This window comes from Herpailurus yagouaroundi, unplaced genomic scaffold, assembly GCF_014898765.1.
Source record: "Herpailurus yagouaroundi ecotype Mexico unplaced genomic scaffold, PumYag 199, whole genome shotgun sequence".
NCBI lineage: Eukaryota > Metazoa > Chordata > Mammalia > Carnivora > Felidae > Herpailurus > Herpailurus yagouaroundi.
The window spans coordinates 10,163,278-10,185,098 of NW_024412430.1; the positions used below are offsets into that span (position 1 = coordinate 10,163,278).

General features: G+C 42.7%; 1 protein-coding gene across 10 annotated transcripts in view; it reads left to right on the forward strand.

Annotated features, from left to right (window-relative positions):
* The window catches only part of TRPM3 (transient receptor potential cation channel subfamily M member 3), an 811,684-nt gene extending 803,059 nt beyond the window's left edge, over positions 1 to 8,625 (forward strand). For 8 of the 10 annotated variants that reach the window (XM_040449362.1, XM_040449364.1, XM_040449366.1 and 5 more), the window contains one exon: positions 189 to 8,625. In XM_040449362.1, the coding sequence (XP_040305296.1) occupies positions 189 to 1,641 (1,453 nt within the window). In that variant the 3' untranslated portion in view covers positions 1,642 to 8,625. The remainder of the gene's footprint in view (positions 1 to 188) is intronic. The other 2 variants (XM_040449371.1, XM_040449372.1) reach the window with 1 other exon arrangement.
* The last annotated feature ends 13,196 nt before the right edge of the window (positions 8,626 to 21,821 follow it).

Below are 21,821 nucleotides of genomic sequence, written 5' to 3' on the forward strand. Positions count from 1 at the left end.
TCCAATAAGAACTGCTCAGCTTTGGTGTTTATTGGGATCGTGCGTTAAATTTTACTGAGGGAAAAGGGGTCTGCTAGATAAATACCACTAGCTTAGATCATCTCTAAAGCCTCTTCCAGCTCAAAAATATTTAGATTCTCTAGAGAGGAACCCGGCCTTGAGTCACCCTCATTCTGTTTCTTGCCCAGGGTGGAGAACATGTCCATGCGGCTGGAGGAAGTCAACGAGAGAGAGCACTGCATGAAGGCCTCACTCCAGACCGTGGACATCCGGCTGGCACAGCTCGAGGACCTCATTGGGCGCATGGCCACGGCCCTGGAGCGCCTGACAGGTCTGGAGCGGGCTGAGTCCAACAAGATCCGCTCCCGGACCTCGTCGGACTGTACGGATGCCGCCTACATCGTGCGCCAAAGCAGCTTCAACAGCCAGGAAGGAAATACCTTCAAGCTCCAAGAGAGTATAGACCCTGCAGGTGAGGAGACCATGTCCCCAACTTCTCCAACCCTAATGCCCCGTATGCGAAGCCATTCTTTCTATTCAGTCAATATGAAAGACAAAGGTGGTATAGAAAAGTTGGAAAGTCTTTTTAAAGAAAGGTCCCTGAGCCTCCACCGGGCTACTAGTTCCCACTCTGTAGCAAAAGAACCCAAAGCTCCTGCAGCCCCTGCAAACACCTTGGCCATTGTTCCAGACTCCAGAAGACCGTCCTCGTGTATAGACATCTATGTCTCTGCCATGGATGAACTACACTGTGATATAGACCCTCTGGACAATTCCATGAACATCCTCGGGCTAGGCGAGCCAAGCTTTTCAGCTACAGCACCTTCCACGGCTCCTTCAACCAGTGCCTATGCAACCCTTGCACCCACAGACAGACCTCCGAGCCGGAGCATTGATTTTGAGGACATCACCTCCATGGACACTAGATCTTTTTCTTCAGACTACACCCACCTCCCAGAATGCCAAAACCCCTGGGACACTGACCCTCCAATGTACCAGAGCATCGAGCGTTCCAAAAGTAGCCGCTATATAGCCACCACACCCTTTCTTCTAGAAGAGGCCCCCATGGTGAAATCTCATAGCTTTATGTTTTCTCCTTCGAGGAGCTATTATGCCAACTTCGGGGTACCCATGAAAACAGCAGAATACACAAGTATTACAGACTGTATTGACACAAGATGTGTCAATGCCCCTCAAGCGATTGCTGACAGGGCCACCTTCCCCGGAGGTCTTGGAGGCAAAGTAGAGGATTCATCTTGCTGCCATCCTGAGCGAGAAGCAGAACTGAGCCACCCCAGCTCTGACAGTGAGGAGAACGAGGCCAGAGGCCGGAGAGCCACCATCGCGATACCTTCCCAGGAGGGTGATAACTCAGACAGAACCGTGTCCAATAACATCACAGTTCCCAAGATAGAGCGCGCCAACAGCTACTCGGCAGAGGAGCCAAGCGCGCCATATGCACACACCAGGAAGAGCTTCTCCATCAGTGACAAACTCGACAGGCAGCGGAACACAGCAAGCCTGCGCAATCCCTTCCAGAGGAGTAAGTCCTCCAAGCCGGAGGGACGAGGGGACAGCCTGTCCATGAGGAGACTGTCCAGAACGTCCGCCTTCCACAGCTTTGAAAGCAAGCACAACTAAACCTTCCTAATACGCATTGCAGGAGGCTCAAGAATCCAGCCCTAAAATCCTCCCCGAACTCTACCTGTTCCCCTTCCTTGACACATCCCTGCTTTATTCTTAGCTGAGCAAAACAAGCAATGCCTCGGGAGGTGTTAACTCAAAGGTGACTTCGGGGCCACCGATCGAGAAAGCCTTTGGTCTGGCCCAGCGCCAAACACAGGGGCTTTAAGTCATGCTCCCACTTGATGGGCAGGGAGGGGACAGAGGGAGGAGCAGGGTTGAGATGAATGTGTGTCAGTAGTCACTTCTGAAAGCCATGAGCTCTGGGAATGAAGGGGCTTCAAGCATTCTCCATGCCAGGAGGCATCTTTCCAATTCTGACCATGATCAAGAGTTTTAGGATACAGGGCTAAGTTGCAAACTAAGATAAAATAAAGTAGCCAGCATACAAATGAGATATTCTAAACTTCAATTCTGTTTTCTTTTCACATTGGCTCCATCACTGGTGACTGATGAAGAGCATCCTTTTTATTCAGTATAAGCCGGCAGCAAGCAGTTCTACCTAACGTCCCAACTCCTTCTCATGCCAACACTTCTGTAATTGATCATTATAAAGAAAACACAAGGTAACAGTCATAGTTCGCCTGTCTCTTATATATTCACTTCTGGTGCCACAACTGTTTATCTTTTTTGAAGAAAATAAAGGGAAAAGAAATGCCTTTTTGTATTGCAATCGAAATGAAAGAAGAATTGAGGCTAAACACAAGTGTCAAGTGGTTTATTATATGCAGTGGGCATTCGAGTATAGTCAAGCAAGCTCAGGATGAATGTAATTAAATAACTTTATATTTTTTAATTTATTTTGTACCTCACCCATCGTCAAGGAAGCCACTCACTGAATATGTGATAGTGAACTCAAAGGAAAACAAAAATAGTGGGCAGAACTCACCTAGAATTGCCATATGGTATACTGTTGTATTCTCGCCATTACTGTCATGTGCCATGCTGCTGTGTGGCTGTCATCATTTGCATGACTCTGCCATGTCTTCTGAACATCTCCAAGATGTACCTGGAAATTCTTCACACTACTCATCACATGACCATTTTGTATATGAAGACCTGATCACATGTGGATATTTTCATACCTAGAGTTTTGCCATTTAATCTGAGCTCAGCATAAATTTAATTGGAGATTTTCCAAGGGCTGGTATCTTTTTTATGGAAATGTTCCAAAGTACTTTTTAAGGAAGTTTCAAATAATAAATAACCTTAGAATTGACTGCAAACCTGGTATCAACCCAAAGTCATCAGTTGCAGGCATACCATGAATATTTTTCTTATATACAGAGCTATAAAAATGATACAATAGACTAAAATGGAAAGCAAATAAACCACATAAAGACTTCTATAGTATATGCTGCTTATATACATATATATGCATTTACACAGACATGTTTATATATAGTATATAAACAGGCATATAGAGCTTTCTTAAGAGGCTTGGACCTTTTCTATCACCTTGAGATATAACCAGGATTTTTTAATATCCAAGAGTTCCACTGAAAGAGTTCATTATATTATGTTGGATTTTGACAGGTGTTAAAATTATGACTTTTTAAATCCCTATGACCTTAGTTCCTCCTTGTACCAAACTAGACTGGCCAAAATGACTGGCGACCCGCCCTCTGCTTTTCTGTCCAGAAGCACATGCTGTGATGACATCTTATTTAGTCTGGTTTCTTCTGCACAAAGTGATTACGCCAAGTACAACCCAAATTAGACATGCAATTCTAAGCCGGATAGTATTATGGACTCTTTAATACAGGCTACTACTAGATCAGAATCTGGATTTGAAGGGAGATAAATAAATATTGACACTCATATCTTCAGATTCCTACTTGTGTCACTGATTTTTAAAAAGAATAAAATCTTTAAGGAAAATGATCTAATGTCCTTGGCCCCCCCAACACTATGTGGTTCTCCTGTTTAGTTGTTGTTTTGAGCTGCAGATTTTCTCATTATGTGAAATCAAGTAAACACATGGACAGAACCTCTAGCCTTCAAATTTTTTTTAACCCTCTGAACCAGTCTTTTGGATATGGAAATAGTTATGAGGCCACATACAAAGAATTAAATAATTCCTTTTCACTCTTTGGTATGTGGGTGAATCGAAAACAAGCAACCAGCCTCCCTCGGATGCAATTGCTCTAGAAAGGCTTACATTTTTACTGAGCCCCACACTGGCTGTTTCCCTTTCAGCAAACATGTATGTGGTCTGAGAATAAATCAGTTGCCCTTAAACTTCCTTGAGTCATGAATCTCAGTGAGAATCTGGTGAAATCTTTGGGCCCTCCAGAAAAGAATGTACATAGGTGCAAAGTTGCAATATAACCTGCAAGGGCCCACGGACCCCTGGTTCCATCTTGAGTGATAACGAGGAAGAGGAATCGTGGTTGCTCATAATCAATAGTTGTAACAGGCACTTTACATTTGAGACCATTTCTCTGTGATTCTCAGGAAGGCTAAGTCTCAACACCAGAGTTTGAACCAAGATTTCGTTCTTTTCGTCCCTTGGATTCTATTTTGCTAGCGTGATATGCTTGTATCCTAATGTTTGATGATTTTAAGTATGGAGCACACTTTAAAAAGCCGGAAGGCTCTCCGAGAGGGTCTGTAGAGGAATCCAAGAAGGAGGTGAAACCATTAATCTTTGACCACAGAGCAGGACATCACTGTACCTCCAGGGCCCCATTCTGGACCAGACTGAAAGTGAGGGAGAGAAATTATGTGCACAAGTGTTTCCCTTCACCGTGATTTCTGGAGAGAACAGAACAGGACCTGGGAAGCACAGTACTTAACAGTCCTGACCTTGTGACTGCCTGGTTCTTTTGTTGTGCAGGAAAATGAAGTTCTTACATCTTCTGTGAAGTGTGCAAAATATACAAGCCAAATTTCAATCTTTAAACTTCAGCTGTGCAATTCTCATGAGCCATTTCTTTCCTGTGCGCCTACATGTGTGTCCTGTTTCAACCCATTTCTTCCCATTTCTGGGTTCTCTGCACACCGATGTGGCATCGATTCTGTGGCCTTGTACAGTCAGCTTGTGTTCAGATCATTTATCCCATCATGTCCCCGATCAAGGGGATGTTAATTACCTGTCTCTGTGAATTAAGTAGCTTGTGGGCAGCACATCATTGAGGAACATAAATAAAGTCATAGAGAGCTCACAGAATTAATAGCTCTGGCTTCATTTCTGCTTTTGAGGTGCCAATTTTATATACTACTATATGTAATGATTCGTTCTAAATTGCTTGTTCCATTTGAAAAACAATTGTTTTATGAAAATAGCCATGGAAATTCCCTGATTGACCCACATGTTTATAGTTAGAAACTTTCTCCTTGATGGATTTGAACAAGAAGCTGGAAAACTTGGGCACAATTGTCATGGCTACGTTATATATTTCTCCAAGCCAGAAGGTGTGTGTTAGCAGGCAGAATGCAGCACTTTACGGAGCTGGATTTCTTTTTAAGTCTAAGCTTCCAGGTCTAGGATATCTATGTAGCACTTTGAACCTTCCCCTTTAAAAAAAAAAAAAAAAAAAAAAAAATATATATATATATATATATATATATATATATATATATATATGAATAATCCAGTGGGAAAACTGTACTTCTAAAAACACAAAGTGTGTTTCTTCTGAATGTTTCTAAGGTACTCTAAAAGATGGTTTCTATAGATAATATTATGGTAGATAACTGGATAGTACATTTATTCTACTTCCTGAGGCTCTACAGTCTAATCTTCCTGAATGTTTGGGCTGTTTAACTTCTGTAATGGTAATCAATATTATCCAGTCATCCATCATGCTGTATCTATAGGCTGTACCATTCAACGTGTCAGGCAATGCTGTATTATAAAACACATGCACATGTATATGTAACCCATGTTTTTAACCCAGCATAGTTGTAGCATGTGGTTGTATTAATGAACGTTACAGGACAGCTTTGCTAATCATTGACAAATCTGTAACATTCAATAAAGAAGCACATGTTGCCGGGATTAAGTATGTTCCCAATTCCATGTTATTTAGCCTCCTCGTAAAATGAGCACTTTTGTTCCTGAGCTGCTTTCTGTTTTTCACAGTCCTGTAGGCCACTAGGAAATATGTTTATAAGCTGATGTACACCCTCTAACCAGCCCTGTGAGCCTTGGTAGGTGAATTGTGTTTTGCGAAAGATGAGCTGGCATGTTATGCAAAAGACTATATGACAAATGAACTTAAAATAATATTTTAAACTCCAGTTGAATTAGCTGTTTGTTTACATCTGCTAACCCCATGTGGAAGCAGGGTACAGTATTTTATAAATATGTTCATTTAGTAACACTGATACGTTTGTTTCTAGATGAAGTGATGCTAGTGTGTAGGTGGTTATATATGTTCTAGATATTGCATTATTACTCACTATTCTTTAACAATAGCAATGTAACTGAAATGAAGTAACCCTCCCCCAAATCCAGTCTTAATTTTGTGGCAACAAAATGCATGCACTGCTTTATGCGTTTCTTTTGACTTTTTAAGGGCACTTAACATTTTACTATTGCCTGCTGTAGCACTTAAAAACCAGCTAGGAACTTGCTCACGCTGTTGGGCTGCTTACACTGTTTGGGGATTATGTTCAATTTTTCAAAATTAAAAACAAAAAAGTAACCAAGGGGCTTTTTTTTCATCTTTTTTGAAGCTCTGAACAAATAATATGAAAGAAAGTATTAACCACAGGGTGTATAGCTAGGGGACCCAGAGATGGCTAGCCAACAGCGGTCCAGGTGTTGGTGCACCTGTGATATAGGAAAGACCCATTTCTGATTCTTTAGGGCCACTGGGTACAGATTGTTAAACGAGACGTGAGAGTGAGAAGTCCATTGGTGACAATGCAGAAATCCACAGGTCATGGTGAATGAGTGGTCCAGTGATGCTGGTGCCCTCCCTCCTACTTGGTGGCTTTTCTTACCTGTGTATGAGCCTGGGCTGGGGGGAGAGCAAGGGGTGGGTGACTCCGTGTCTGATCAAGAACTAGGTGAGTCTGAAGAGTTTGCCCTTTAAAGAAATCACCATGTCATTATCAGAAGCCATTCCACATCTGGAAAAGAGAGGAGCCAGTTTGCACAGTCTTATAAATGACTGTTCCTCAAACGGGTAGAGAAAACTTTTCTCTCAGCCTGCACTGGCCTAAGCTTTCTCTTCCTTTTACATGTCAAACATTCTCTTTCCCAGATTGGGGTCAGCCAAAGAGGCGTTGGTTCTGATTTAAGGAAAACAAGATTTTTCTTTTCTTTTCTTTTTTAATGCACTTGAGAAGGTCCCTGCGTTACCTTTTCTCTGAGTTCCTTGCACTGATCGCTGCTAATGAAATCAAAACATGATGATTTCTACTTGTCTAAGGAAGGATTTCAGTGGCCACATAATCCACATGGCAGTCAGAGTGAGGTGAATTTTCCCTTCCCTAATTCACCTTGTCTGCGGGTCCCCATAAGTCTCCAGGCCCTTGCCTATTTGCACAATGTTTGTGAGCTGGAAAGCGAAAAGGGCACACATGGCCACGAGTCCACGGGCTATCTGCAGAGCATCGAAACCAACCTTGACCCAGGCCTTCCTCAGGAACAGGCAGCCTGCTGAGAGCATTGGGTTACAGAGAGAAGTTCAGCTTCACGCCTGAATATGCATCCTTCGTCACCCCCTTAACTTTCCTTTCTCTTCGCCCAGCACAACACGCTTTTTTGCCAGACCAACAGACCCTTGCTCCTAGCACCTCAGTACCCCATGGAGCCTAGCACAATAAGCTGAAACAGTGGCTACTTGGAGAAAGTCCAGCTTTCAGACTTTGTCCCGCCCTAATCTTCCCGTTAACCAAGGCTGCTCCCCGTACTCTCCCCCATGCCCCTGACTCAGCTGGCATTTGAATCAGCCCCTTCCAGTTCTTTGCCCGCCTGAATCCCAAAAAGAGTCCCTCCTGTCTTCACCCCGGCTCCCCCCAGATCATCAGAACCAGCCATCTGCATCTAGACTGCAGGCTGCAACCTCAAATACACGCAGGGGCTGGAGCCAGGATGCAAATGTGCCCGTTGGATGTTGAAAGACAACAGGAAGAAGTGGGGTTTGTAGGGCATGAGAGAACACGTGTCCCGCTACAAAAACATTCACATTCAGACTTGTAAACACTCTGCTAGCCAAACAAATGTGTCTGCCAGCAGCATTCAGTCCCAACAGCACTAGTTTGGGACCTCTGATTTAGGGCCAAGCAGGATCATATTCTTGATCCTGACTTAGTGTATACAAGAAATACAGCGAGAACTGAGGCAGGGGCGGAGAAGAACTCACCCTATTCAGGGTTATTCCCGCTCTCCCGAATGACGTATGTGTGTGTATTTGCTTAGCTGCATCTTTCTGGACCCAAACGCAGGATCTTTGTGAGAGAGATTCAGAGGAAGAGTACCGTAGCATTGTATCGAGGCTTACCTGCTTCCTCTCACTACAGCGTCTAACTTGAGTTTATATTGCTGTTTCTGCTGTGCAAAACAGTACATGCAGTATACTGTAGTCATAATCATTTCATAATCTAGAACTTAGGCTCTCATTTGTAAACATTCTAACCATAGTTTATAATGGGGGAAATTCTTCAAATATCCTTTTTAAATGAATTCCTATAAATACAACAATTTTGAAATTGGGTTTGTTAAATATATATACATCTTTTCCTTCTTTGTGTATGGATAGACAGCGGTTTGCATATCTATCGACATTATAAATATATATAAATCCTTAGAGGAATTGTTCTTTTTTAAAGGTCTATTATTGGATTCACAATGCACTTTGAGCTTGTTTGTTTAGATACATAATTCGAAGCAGAAGTTGGCAGATACCATGGGAAAAACTTTCTGAAATTTCTGTAACAAATGTTTTGCAATAAAAAAAAAAAAAAACTTAGTAGTTTAAAACATGACTTGGACTTCCTTGTGCATTTATTTGCCGTCACTTGATTTCCACCATCTTCATGCCAAGAACAGTGGGGTACGTGGAGATAATTGCCCAGGGCCCATAAGCTACTTGTAAAGCATAAGTTGCAAACTGGTAGTCTGTGGGTCATATCTAGCCAGCAGAGAAGAGGTGTTTTTTAAAAAATGTAAAACGTTCTGGACACCTGGGTGGCTCAGTTGGTTAAGTGTCCAACTTCAGCTCAGGTCATGATGTTGTGGTCTATGGGTTCAAACCCCACGTTGGGCTCTGTGCTGACAGCTGGGAGCCTGAAGCCTGCTGCTGATTCTGCGTTTCTCTCATGCACTGCCCCTCCCCCACTTGTGCTCGCTCGCTCTCTCTCTCTCAAAAATAAACATTTAAAAAAATAAAAATAAAAATGTGAAACATTTAAAAATTGATAGATTTCACATCTAATTTCATATTTCTGGCTTCCCTTGAAAAATCTGAAGATCTGCTAAAACAAGACCTGGGTTCCCACATGAAAATAGTCACCTGACTTATGGCATCTTGGCTGGCCCTTCATTTTTTTTTTTAAGTTTATTTATTTGTTTTGAGAAAGAAGAATGTGTGAGAGCACATGGGAGGGGCAGAGGGAGAGAGAAAGAGAATCCCAAGCAGGCTCCACCTTGTCAGTGTGGAGCCCGAACTCACAAACTGCAAGATCATGATCCGAGCCAAAATCAAGAGTCAAACACTTAACTGATTGAGCCACCCAGGCATTGGCTGCCCCTTTAAAAGGAGCATGTGCTCAGAGCACCTGGGTGGGTCTGTCAGTTAAGCATCCTGTTTTGGCTCAAGTCATGATCTCACAGTTCATGAGTTCAAGTCCTACATCAGTCTTTGCAGTGATAGCATGGAGCCTGCTTGGGATTCTCTCTCCCTCTCTCTCCCCCTCCCCATCTCTCTCTCTCTCTCTCTCTCTGTCTCCAAAATAAGTAAACCTTAAAAAATAAGTGAATAAAAGGAGCATGTACTCCTCAACACACCACAGTCCCCAGCACTCTGTTCTGCACCTTACATAAGGTCCCCTTCCCTCAGTAACATGGAAAGCTCCTGTGCGCGCTGGAGTGTTGGACCCTATCTTAAAGGATGTAAAAGAGCAGTGGCAGCCCTAGCGTCTCTAAGTAGGAAAGGCTTGAGGGTAGCAATCTGGCTGCATGAGAGACACATGACAGACTTATCTTCACACTAAAGGTCTGGCAGGCATGCTTTCATGACCCATTGTAAAGCATATTATGATCTATAATTGGGTTAGCTCTGAGAGTGCTGAGGGATGGGAGAAAGGAGATCCATCCCACCCCCATTAAGTAACTCTGGTTGCAGCTTCTGCCGCAAAGAAGAGAAATTGTAGAACATACATACGTGCAATCTTTTATTCAAAAATAATACTCGTTGAGTACCTACTATGTCCCAGTTGGTGTGCCCAGGTGAATAAAGTGGGTGAAATCCCTTCCCCTGTGGAGCTTTGAATCTAGCCGTAATGAAATGTAATCATCCACAGTCTTGAAATTACCATTCAGTTGCTTAAGGAATAAAGTCTAGAGGTTCAGAGAAGTCACAACGCTCTGTGACTCAGGGCAAGGAAGTCTCTGTGGAAGAGGCTACCTTGGGATGTGTCCTGAAGAACAGGGAGGGTTTAATAAGCACGAGGAGGACACTCCAGGTAAGGGGAACACTAATTTGATAAGCCTTCAAATGCTACAGTGCTTCATCTTGGTTAGAACTTCCGGGCAGTTTCATGGCGTCTCCAGAATTGACCGCACTTTTGAGAATGGAGCTTTGCTCCAACTAGTATCTTCATCTGTACCTTTCCTGTTGGCTCTGTCTAGTCAATTTTTTGAAAATGGAATGGTTGGCATAGGAATTTGTCTGTTTATGAATATGCACATTTATGTAACACACACAAGATTCAACCATGTGCCCTCAGATTTCCTGGAAAACCAGGTCAACCATCATTTGCTACCAATATCTCAGATTTAGAACAACATAGAGCTTCCTTGAAGAAGATAATTGATGAAGGTTGAAGAAGACTAAATTCTCTAGAGCTAAATTTTAATTGTAATGTTAATTTAAAAGCAGTCTGTCATTACTTACTTGTTTACATTACCCTATTTGATTAAAAGCCAGAACGTGGCTTGTTGTATAAAGCCCTAGAGTACCATATCCTTAGACATGGAAAGTTTGCAGTAATTCTTTCTTTTCTACCCCTCCTGGTCTATGGTTGTTAACCTGGTCTCAGCCTAACATTTGGGACACGACTTTCTTACAGTTTTAGCCATTTCTCAGAAGCCTTGGGCTGTATCACAGTCATTATCTTATGACATAACACAGTCACCCTAGAAAGGCCTTTACTCAAAATCATGAACTGTTGCCCCAATATTCTTTGTCTCAAGCACTAAACATTCATTTTTATTTAAGACTGGGTGTATTAGTTTGTAGGGCTGCCTTAACAAAATACCACAAATTAGGTGGCTTAAACAATAGACACTTACTGTCTCATGGTTCCAGAAGCCAGGGTTCGAAGATCAAAATGTTGGCAGGGCTGGTTTCTCCTGAGGGCTGTGAGAATCTATTCAACACCTCTCCTTCCTAGCTTCTAGTGATTTTTTTGGCGATCTTTGGCATTTCTTGGTTTATAGAAGCATCACCCCAATCTTTGCCTCATCTTCACATGACACTCTCCCTGTGTGTTATCATGTATCCAAATTTACTCTTTTTGTAATCACACGAGTATGGCACCCACTTTACTCTCCAGTACAACTTCAGCTGAACTAGTTATATCTGGAATGAGGCTATTCACCAAAAATGGTCACAATCTGTGGTACAAGGGGCTAGGATTTCAAGAAACAATGGCGGAGACAAAATTCAACCTGATCACTGGGTGAATTTGTGAGTAACAGTGTGGTGGTGATTTATCTTTTTAATATCTTTTAAAGTAGAGAAATCAGAATTGAGGAATCAATTGGGAACAACATATGTATTGAGCAATAGGAGAAAAAAATAGATCATGCTATACCATGGGGCCATTAACAATTAAGTCTTTGTATATTGACATAAAAAGATCCCACTGGTATGTTGTCAAGTCCTTCTTAAAAGGAAATGCAGAGCAACATGTTGGGTCTAATCCCAATTTTTGTAAAAATTAAACCAGGTGTTTAGATATTGTTATACAGGGATCTGTATGTGAAGAGTGAAAAGACTGAAAAAATGCTCCAGAAAGGAGAGAGTTCTGCAGCAGAACATCCCCCCGCCCAAATATTCAGGTCCTGTTGAAGAGTAACTTAAAATGGCCCAAGAAAAGTTGGTTCGACGATCAACCGACATCTTTGCCTTCTTTCTGTTCAGACACCTGTTCTAGACGTCATGACAATAACCACAAGGCCTGGAATGGCAACTTGGCTTCTGCGAGGAATAGCAAATTTGAAATAAAAGCAAAGAAAAGTGGTAGCAATGTTTTAACTACTAATGTCACGAAATTGTCATTTTAGGCATAAATACAACCAATATCTTTCGAGGAGCTACTTTGTTCTTCTGGAAGAACTGAAAATTTTATTAAAAAGGCAAGACTGTCATGACTAAAAAGATAATTACATGGTGTAGTTATTTAATTAGAGCTGTTGAAGAAATGGGGATGAGCAGCCCAAATTTAGCTCAACACTGAAAGTATTCACATGCAGCAAAATGGCCACCAGGAAAGCGATGTGTGGATGGTTTCCCAAAATTTGTGTAGGAAATTGGAGGACTACATAATCTACGCTGAGACTGCATAGCACAAACTAGAGATGCTTTTAGGTTAAGAGGAAAGAATGGGGGCGCCTGGGTGGCTCAGTAGGTTGAGTGTCCAACTCTTGATTTTGGCTCAGGTCACGATCTCACAGTTCGTGACATCAAGCCCCATGTCGAGCTCAGTGCTGACGATGCAGATCTCACTTGGGATTCTCTCTCTGCCCCTCCTCTGCTCACTGTCTCTCACTCACTCTCTCTCTCTCTCTCACAAAATAAATAAACATTTTTTAAAAAGAGGAAAGAATGAACATCTGTAGCCTGGCAGGGCCTAAAGGAATAGAGAGGACTAGGGGAGACAGGAGGTGAGAACCAGGCATTTCCAAGGCTGTTGGAAAATAAAGACATAGCCATGAGAACAATGAAGTCCTGCTCAGGGAACAGTCAGGAGCCATCCTGATCAGGGCAGAAGACTCACATTGGAGGTTTGTGGGAAAGTATCACAATCCCTTATGTTCATTTAATCTTCTCAACACATCTATGAGATCAACATTCTTCTTCTTCTGTCCCAGAGGGGAGGGGGGCGGAAATTGTTCATCATCTTATACATGAATGCCAGACTACAATTTGGACTTTATTCTGTGATAAGAAGAAAGCGACTGAAGAATTCTGGGCAAAAATGTGGAGCGGCAGGGGAGGAGGAGGCGTGGTTGGCCTGACCACAGGATTCCAGGCAAGAGGTGATAAAACCCCATGGAAGGAGACACTAAAGAAGTTTTACAGCTCAACCTAATTCCACAAATATTTCATGGAGACTCACTTTTTGAGGAATGCTTGACCAAGTGCCAGCATATTCTATTTGAAATGGCACCCTCTTACTTAATTCCCTGGTGAACAACTAGCTGTCCTTTACAGAAGACTGTGTTTTAGTGTATTGCCCAGCTGAGCACCCCTGGAGATGCTTCCTCCGTGGCAGTCATTCTGTACTTGTGAAAGAGCTGTGCCCTTCAAACAGCCTTAATTTTGGCTAGATCTTTGGCAAAGGGTGACATCGACTCAAGAGCGCCAACTGGAGCTCTTTCCTTGGGAATATGGAACAAAATGCAGATAGCAATCTCTAGACAGTGAAACCGTAACTTACAGACTCAGGAATTCTTGACAATCATGTTCCTGCATATGGCCGAGTTGCAGAGAAAGTCAGTCTGCCACAAAAAAGAGAGAGAAGGAATACTGATACAGAGACAGGAGCGGACATAGGAAGCAGAAAAATTCCATAACCATAGTCCCAACTTTGGCCTCTAAAAGCACATCAGTATCCTTAAAACAGATTCCCCACGTGGTAAGCTAAGTAATGACCTCCCAAAGATGCCCACATCCTAACCCCCAGGACCTATGCACGTTACCTTACACGGCAAAAGGGGCTTTGCAGATGCGATAAATTAGGAACATCAAGATAGGCAGATAATCTTGGATCATCCAGGTGGGCCCAGTGTAATCACAGATGTCTTTGTAAGAGAGTGGAGGGGTTAGCGTGACAATGGTAACATGCTGAAGTGGCACATGCTGAAGATAAAGGAAGGGGCCACGAGCCAAGGAGGCCTCTAAAAGCTGGAGAAGACAAGGCAGAGATTCCTCCCCTAGTCTCCAGAAGGAACCACACCTGCTGACATCTTGATGTTAGCCCCTCAAGATTCATTTTTACTTCTGACCGCTAGAACTGTAAGCGAATAGATTTGTGTTGTTTAAAACCAGTGAATTTGTGGGGCGCCTGGGTGGCGCAGTCGGTTAAGCGTCCGACTTCAGCCAGGTCACGATCTCGCGGTCCGTGAGTTCGAGCCCCGCGTCAGGCTCTGGGCTGATGGCTCAGAGCCTGGAGCCTGTTTCCGATTCTCTGTCTCCCTCTCTCTCTGACCCTCCCCCGTTCATGCTCTGTCTCTCCCTGTCCCAAAAATAAATAAACGTTGAAAAAAAAAATTAAAAAAAAAAAAAAAACACTGAATTTGTGGTGATTTATTACAGCAGCAATAGGGAGCTAATACACCTCCCTTACACACACTTTTGCTTAAAATCAAATTGGTGTCTTTTAAGCACAACCGCAATACCTAAGTACCATATCTTAATACTTGGAGGCCACAAGCTATAAGACACACTGCCACATTATATGTATACTTTGACCAAAAGACACGTTCTGATTTGAAAAAAAAATGAAAATTGAATGAAATGAAACAAAAAGAAAAAAAATGTGTCACTCAGAATTAATGAAATAAGGCTATATATCCTTCAAGTCACAACTCAACCAGCTCCACCTCTGTCAAGACTTCTCTAATTTACCGTAATAAACTCTCCTTTATTGACCATGTGTCAAGCCTTACATGGATCCTTTGTTGTAGCAATTGTCACCCTACTTGATAGTGGGAGGTTTACTTGTTTCTCCAAATAAACCACGAGCACCTTGGCAGAGTGTCTGGTGTGCCTGCACATAAAATGAATAAGGAAATGAATGAATAGACAGTCTCTGACCTCAGCAAGCTTCCAGTCCAACAGAAACCGGTATGCCACTCTACAAATCAGAGTTTTCAAAGCCCCATGAATAAACTACATGAACCAAACATTCTGGAGCACAGAGCATGTTCTTTATATATGCAATAAAATTTGCAATAACTGGAGGGCAGAGTTGAAGGAAAGTTTGAGAAGGCTTCTCTGAAGAGGTGATAGACATTTCAGCCCAAATATCTCAGCCTTAAAGGATGGGTGGGATTTTTAAAGACAGAAAAGGGGAGGGGGGATGAATTCTAGGCAAAAAGTACAGCATGATCAAGAAAAGATATAATGGAATGAAGATACAATAAAGCACCAGAAAACAGGTAAGTAATTCATTAAGGCTACAGCGTATACCAACATGTCATAAAAGGACAGAAGTGAGCCCAGAAAATTTGATCTGGGTGAGAGATTAAGATGACCTGAAAGGGGAAATGATAGAAGCCAAAGTGGAAAAGGGGCAGGACTTGCCAATGGGGTACAAGGGCCAAGGATGGGGTTAAATGCAACAGGAGGGCATCATGTAGGGCATACATGATAGGATGATGACGGAAACAACCCCATGGAAAGGGGAACATTGAAGATGACTCTGACATTTTGATTCTCCAATGTGGATCCTAGAGATATTCCGGTGGGTGGGGGAGAGCCACTGTATATTCCAATTGTAAGCCAATCAGCATTCATCAAATACCTGAGTAAACACATAAGTTAATGACAAAACAAGCTGAACTAATGAATGATGGTTCCTTGCCTAGTGCAAAGTGCAAGTGGGAATAAGGTTGAGGTAGAAGACAGATGGGGCCTTTTACAGAATGCTGGATCTTGGCTGAAAGGTATTTTGGAGACCATGGTCATAGACACTTGACCTACCTAGGTAGTGTTCCCCATTGTGGTATGTCTGAATATGCCCTCAGTGACATTTCAATTTAGTAGAAACATATACAAAGTCCAACAGATGTCCCTTAAGGGAAATTTAGAACTTGACATGAAAGTCAGTACGGTCGTGGGAAGATGCTACTAACAGAGAGGTCCGCCATAACCCCTGGGTCATTGGATGCTGAGGAGGAGCTAACAGCAAGAAAAGGTGGGAGAAAGGAAATTGGAGGCAGAGTGAAGCTTCCTGCCTGATCGTGAACCGCTCCCAGTGGGGGCAGAGGCAGCTTCAGGATGCACTAGACCCTCCACCAGGCACCCAGAAGTTTGGAGCCTTTCAAAAATTACCTAAATGGTATAGAGAACAAACTGGTGGTTGCCAGAGGGGAAGTGGGTTGGGAGATGGAAGAAATAGGGGAAGGGGATCGCTCATCACGATGAACACTGAGTCATGTATAGAATTGCTGAACCATCCTATTGTATACCTAAAACCAATTTAAAACTATATGCTAATAACCCTTGAATTTAAAATTAAAAAAATAATAATAAAATAAAAGTACCTAGTTGGCTTGATTATAATTACCCTCCAACCCCTTGATCTACACCTATTGCTCTCAGGGTCCAATTTAAAGAGTCTTTTCTGTCTTTATCTTGCTCACCAGATAAGCACCACAATGCTGCATCAAATAGAGTGCTTTCTCTGTTGGCAGAAAGAAAACTGAGCTTTCTCAGGTCTCAGTTCTTCCAAGGAACCCACATGTTTTTATATGGGTTGGAGGGGAAAGTGGGTGGGGCAATAGAATTTGTTGGCATTAATATTTCTCAATAGTATTTTTTTTTAATTTTTTTTTCAACGTTTATTTATTTTTGGGACAGAGAGAGACAGAGCATGAACGGGCGAGGGGCAGAGAGAGAGGGAGACACAGAATCGGAAACAGGCTCCAGGCTCTGAGCCATCAGCCCAGAGCCCGACGCGGGGCTCGAACTCCCGGACCGCGAGATCGTGACCTGGCTGAAGTCGGACGCTTAACCGACTGCGCCACCCAGGCGCCCCCTCAATAGTATTTTCTTTGTCAGAGCTCAGATGTAATCCATGCAAAAGAATCCAACTGGTCTCCCCCATGACCCTGGCTTCTAGACTGCAGAGCCTGCTCCCAAATTATGTTACCTTCTTGGGGATTTCAACCAGACGTGTCTCTGCTATTTGGGGTTTCTATGCTGACAGCAAAAGCTCCCCAGTGGCTCTATTTCATTCAACCGCTTTTACTGGCCCATTAGCTCAGTCTGCAGTAGCAGGAAACCAGGTCAGTTCTTTAAAGTATACAGACATTCCAAAAATTTCAATAACTGCTTTTTCCCTAATTTGTTCTCTTGGTTTTTCTGTCTGCTACGTGGGCTTTGGAGGTTGGACCAGATCAGTGGCTCTTAAATTTCTTGAGGTATGACCACTTATTGGAATCTGTTGAAAGATAGGAACCCTTCCTAGGGAAGAAAGCTTAGATCCTGGAGACCATTTAAAGGGGTTCACAGAATCCCCGAAGCCCCTCCACAGTCACGAAGGGAAGAATCTAGATTAAGATTAAGAACCGAATGTCTCTCCAGGTCTAAAGCTCTGAGACTCCATGCAGGCTGGCAAAGCAAAAAGCATACACAGTCATTCTGAAACATCGACCGGCGGAAGAAATCAAGCTGACAGCTGGATGAGCCATGATGCGAGCGGCCGGCTCTCACCTGTCCTCCTCCACAGCTGCTGAGCAAAGGCACTGAAGTCGAGACAGTAAGACCCTGAATTAAGTAAACCAACCTATTTCTGATAAAGGCAATGCAAACAGCCTGTACACCTCCAAGTCTCCTCCAAGCCAAAGCTCCTCCAACGATAAGCTCTTCCTACAAATGAAGGTTAACTAATAGTCTTGTCAATTACCTCAATTTGTCTTCAGAGCAGGCTCCCCACCTTCCCAACATGAAGGACTATCTGCGGATGAGAACGAAAGTCACCCACATCTAAGCACGGGGATTTCTCATCCTGACTTTAAAGGATTGACATACAACTAGATTTCCTCTCTGTCACACTGGAGAGTCTAAGTGAACAGGCTTTTTTTCTTTTTTTTTTTTTTTTTTTTTTTAACCAGTAAGGGCTGCTGTTCCATAAGCGGGTAGTACAATGGTTGTGCCATCCCTTAGTTTTTCCAGTGACTTCTTAAATCCTCCCGTATGTTAGCGGAAAGTCTACTACCAACCCTTGAGTCCCCCTTTCTCTTTTTGCCCTCCGAATTATGAAAAATTTTTAACAGTTTTTTTTTTTTATGTTCATTTATTCTTGAGGCTGGGAGAGGGGCAGAGAGAGGGAGACACAGAATCTGAAGCCGGCTCCAGGCTCTGAGCTGTCAGCACAGAACCTGATGTGGGGCTTGAACCCACGAACCTTGAACAACTGAGCCATCCAGGCACCCAAAAATGTTCAAATATACAGAACCATTGAAAGAATAGGATGATAAACACTTCTATTCCCTCTGTCTACCTTCACCAATTATTTTGCTGTTTGCTTTATTGTATATATTTTTCCCCAAACTACATGAAAGTAAGTCGCAATATTCAAAACACTTCACTTACACATACTACAAAATTTATCTCCTAAGAAAAATGATATTCTCCTATCATTGGTAACCACAATACCATTATCATGCCTAAGAAAATTAGCAATGATCCTAAATGTCATCTAATATCCAGGTCGTATTCACATTTCCCCGAATGTTTCCAAATTTACTTCTGTAGCTAATTTTTATTTTCCAAACCACTGCATTCAGTTGACAGATCTCTTTAGCCTTTTAGTCTAGAGCAATCCCCCAGCACAGACACTGATTTTTCATGACATTGATTTCAAGGAGTCCAGGCTAATTGCCCTGCAGAATGTGCCACATTCTGAACTTGTGTGATTGTTTCCTCTTGTCCTATTCATGATTTTCTCTCCCCTTTACTTCCTAGAAACTGGAAGTTCAGTCTAAAGGCTTTATCAGATTCAGCCTAAACATATTTGGCAAGAATACTTCACAAGTATCTTACATGCTTTTGCCTCACACCAAGGGGCGCACAATGCCACGTGTTTCCACTAGGAAAGGTAAAGATACACTTTACCTTTACAACTCGGGAGCAACCTGTGGGGTCCCCCGCAACCTTTCACCTAATGGCTTTAATATCCACTGCTACAGTCCTTGACTGAATCGGTCGTTGCATTGCACAACGCTCTACCCTCCCTTCTAGAATTACTCAATCCAAACGATCAATCCTACTTTCGCACCAAGTGAGGTGACATTAAGTCTGATCAACCTGCCACTGCCATTGCTTCTTGCTGTCACACAATGTCACTGTTGAGGCCTGGCCCTAACAGTCCTAATGGTTCGGGTCCACCCTGAGACTGTGCCACTCCAGTCCAGATCCCTGAGCAGACTCCTGCATCTGCAGAGGAAGCCAACCTTTGCGCGTCAGTGCTAAATGAAGTTATGGGTGCTCCTCTCCATAGGCCTCCAGTTCTGGGGTCCACACACAGTCTCACTTCGGCACGTCAGCCCACCCCAGATGGCTGATTCACAAATGATTCTGTCACCCTCCCCCTCACCGACCCCGTGATGGAACTGGCTCTGTTCCTTTCCCAAAGACCCCCACTAGGAAGAAAATGGTTCTTCCACTCTATAAAGAGTGGACCTGATGATGCCTCCTACCTACTCTTTATCCACAAGCACCTGCAATTGATTGTGTACTTACACAATGTACATATATTCGTGTGCTTTTATAGAAGTCAATGTGCTTCCTTCATAAGGTTATTTTTACAGCTTATAACTATATATGTGAAGCCAGGCCATTGATGAATTAACCTCTCTCAACACCTAGTCATTTGCAGCCAAACTATCAGGCAGAACTGTAAAGCATGTGGTATATAAAGGGATGTTTGGAGGCAACTCTATGGAACAAATAGCTCCGGTTAAAGTAGGTGTCCTAGGTTTATCAGCACACGCTAAAGACAACATTGTCATCAGAGCTACTATTTATTAGATATCTGTTATTATAAGACGCTTTACGTCTAATCTTCACAACAGCTCTACAAGGTAGATTTTATTATGTCCAACTTACGGATAAGAAGATTGAGGTTCAGTATGGTTAAAAGATATTTCCAAAGTCACACACCTAGGAGATAGGGAGCCCTACTTCAAACCCAGATCTTTCAGACTCCAAGGCCTGTGCTTTTTCCATTCCCTTGCTCCTCAGATTGTGTGCAAACCATGTGCTTGGATTTCTATAACTCTTCATGTTCCTGGATGCTAAAGAGAAGTTCTTCTACTGGAGCTCATTTGATGGTGCTAACCGATGAGTCTTGACAACATCTTCTCAGACGTCTGCCTAGCATATTTATTTGTGCAAAGTACTGTCAAACAGTGTTTAATTCTAACCAGCGTTTATCTTTTGCAAATACCTTTGCACCAAGGAAATAGGGTGTTTTTTTTTTTTTTTATCTAAATAAGGTACTTTTTGTGGGAGTTTTAAAGTCAGTAAGTAGAATCAAGGAGGGATGATTGGGAAGCATAAATTTCTGCTTCCTGAGCTTGTTGTTATGCTAAGTTCCACTTGTACATCCCAAAGAAAAAGACCACAACATCCCACTACTTACTATATTAACAACATGTAATCCCTATCTTCCAACTCACCTGTTGGAAAGCAAATGGCTCCAAGAACAAGCCAGAACATGATAAATGGGGAGCAAAATCTTCACTGGCTGTGGTTCATCCATCATGGCTCCCAGGAAGTAGGACCAGAGGAGGAGACATGAATGAAGATACACATTCCCTGTGGCCACCAGAAAGGAACAGGAAACCAAGATGGCATCTTCTCAGCTTCATGTACACAATTACCAAATTGCTTCCTCTGTTATTCAACATCTAAGTGCTTGAAATTCAGCCCTCCCTGTCTGTCATCAAGAGCCATCCAAAAAAGACCAACCATCCGTGTCGTCTCTCAGTTCTCTGTTTATGCACTTTGAGAAAAGAGAAGAAAGCCAATGTTTATCCACTGCTGGCTCTGAGCCAGCCAATTTGATATGTTTTTTCATTGAACAGCTACAACAGCCCTAGAAGGTGAGCTTTATTATTTTTTACAAAGAGATTCTATGTCTTACTCAAGAGATTTTTACAAAGAGATTCTATGTCTTACTCAAGAATACATTTTTTACATTTTTACAAAGAGATTTTTTTTTTTACAAAGAGATTCTATGTCTTAAGAATACACAAATTTTTACATTTTTACAAAGAGATTCTATGTCTTACTCAAGAATACACAAATATGGGGCACCTACGTGGCTCAACCAGTTGAGTGTCCGACTTCAGCTCAGGTCATGATCTCACTGCTTGTGGGTTCGACCCTCGAGTTGGGCTCTGTGCTGACAGCTCAGAGCCTGGAGCCTGCTTTGGATTCTGTGTCCCACTCTCTCTCTGCCCCTCCCTCGCTCATGCTCTGACTCTCTCTCAAGAATAAATAAAACATTTTTTAAAAATTAAAAAAAAAAAAAAAAGAATACACAAATACCAGGTGACAGAGTTGAGAAATCCCAGGTCCATGTGGCCAGAAAGTCTAGTAACTCTTGATTCTTCTTCCACGGGTTCTCTCTTCTGTTCTCTGAGGACACATGTCAACAGGATAGGCACCAAACACTGTTTTAGACCTCTAGATTTTGAGCTGAAAGAGAACCTTACTAAGTCATCAATCTTCATAAATTTTTTAATGTTTATTTATTTTTGAGAGAGACAGACAGACAGAGCATGAGCAGGAGAGGGGCAGACAGAGAGGGAGACACAGAATGTAAAGTAGGCTCCAGGCTCTTAGCCGTCAGCACAGAACCCGATGCAGGGCTCAAACCCACAGACTTCTAGATCATGACCTGAGCTGGAGTCAGACACTTAACCCACTGAGCCACCAGGCGTCCCTAAGTCATCTATTTTCAATGGCCCCTAGCCTCTCTCCTCTGCCATGGTGACTTAT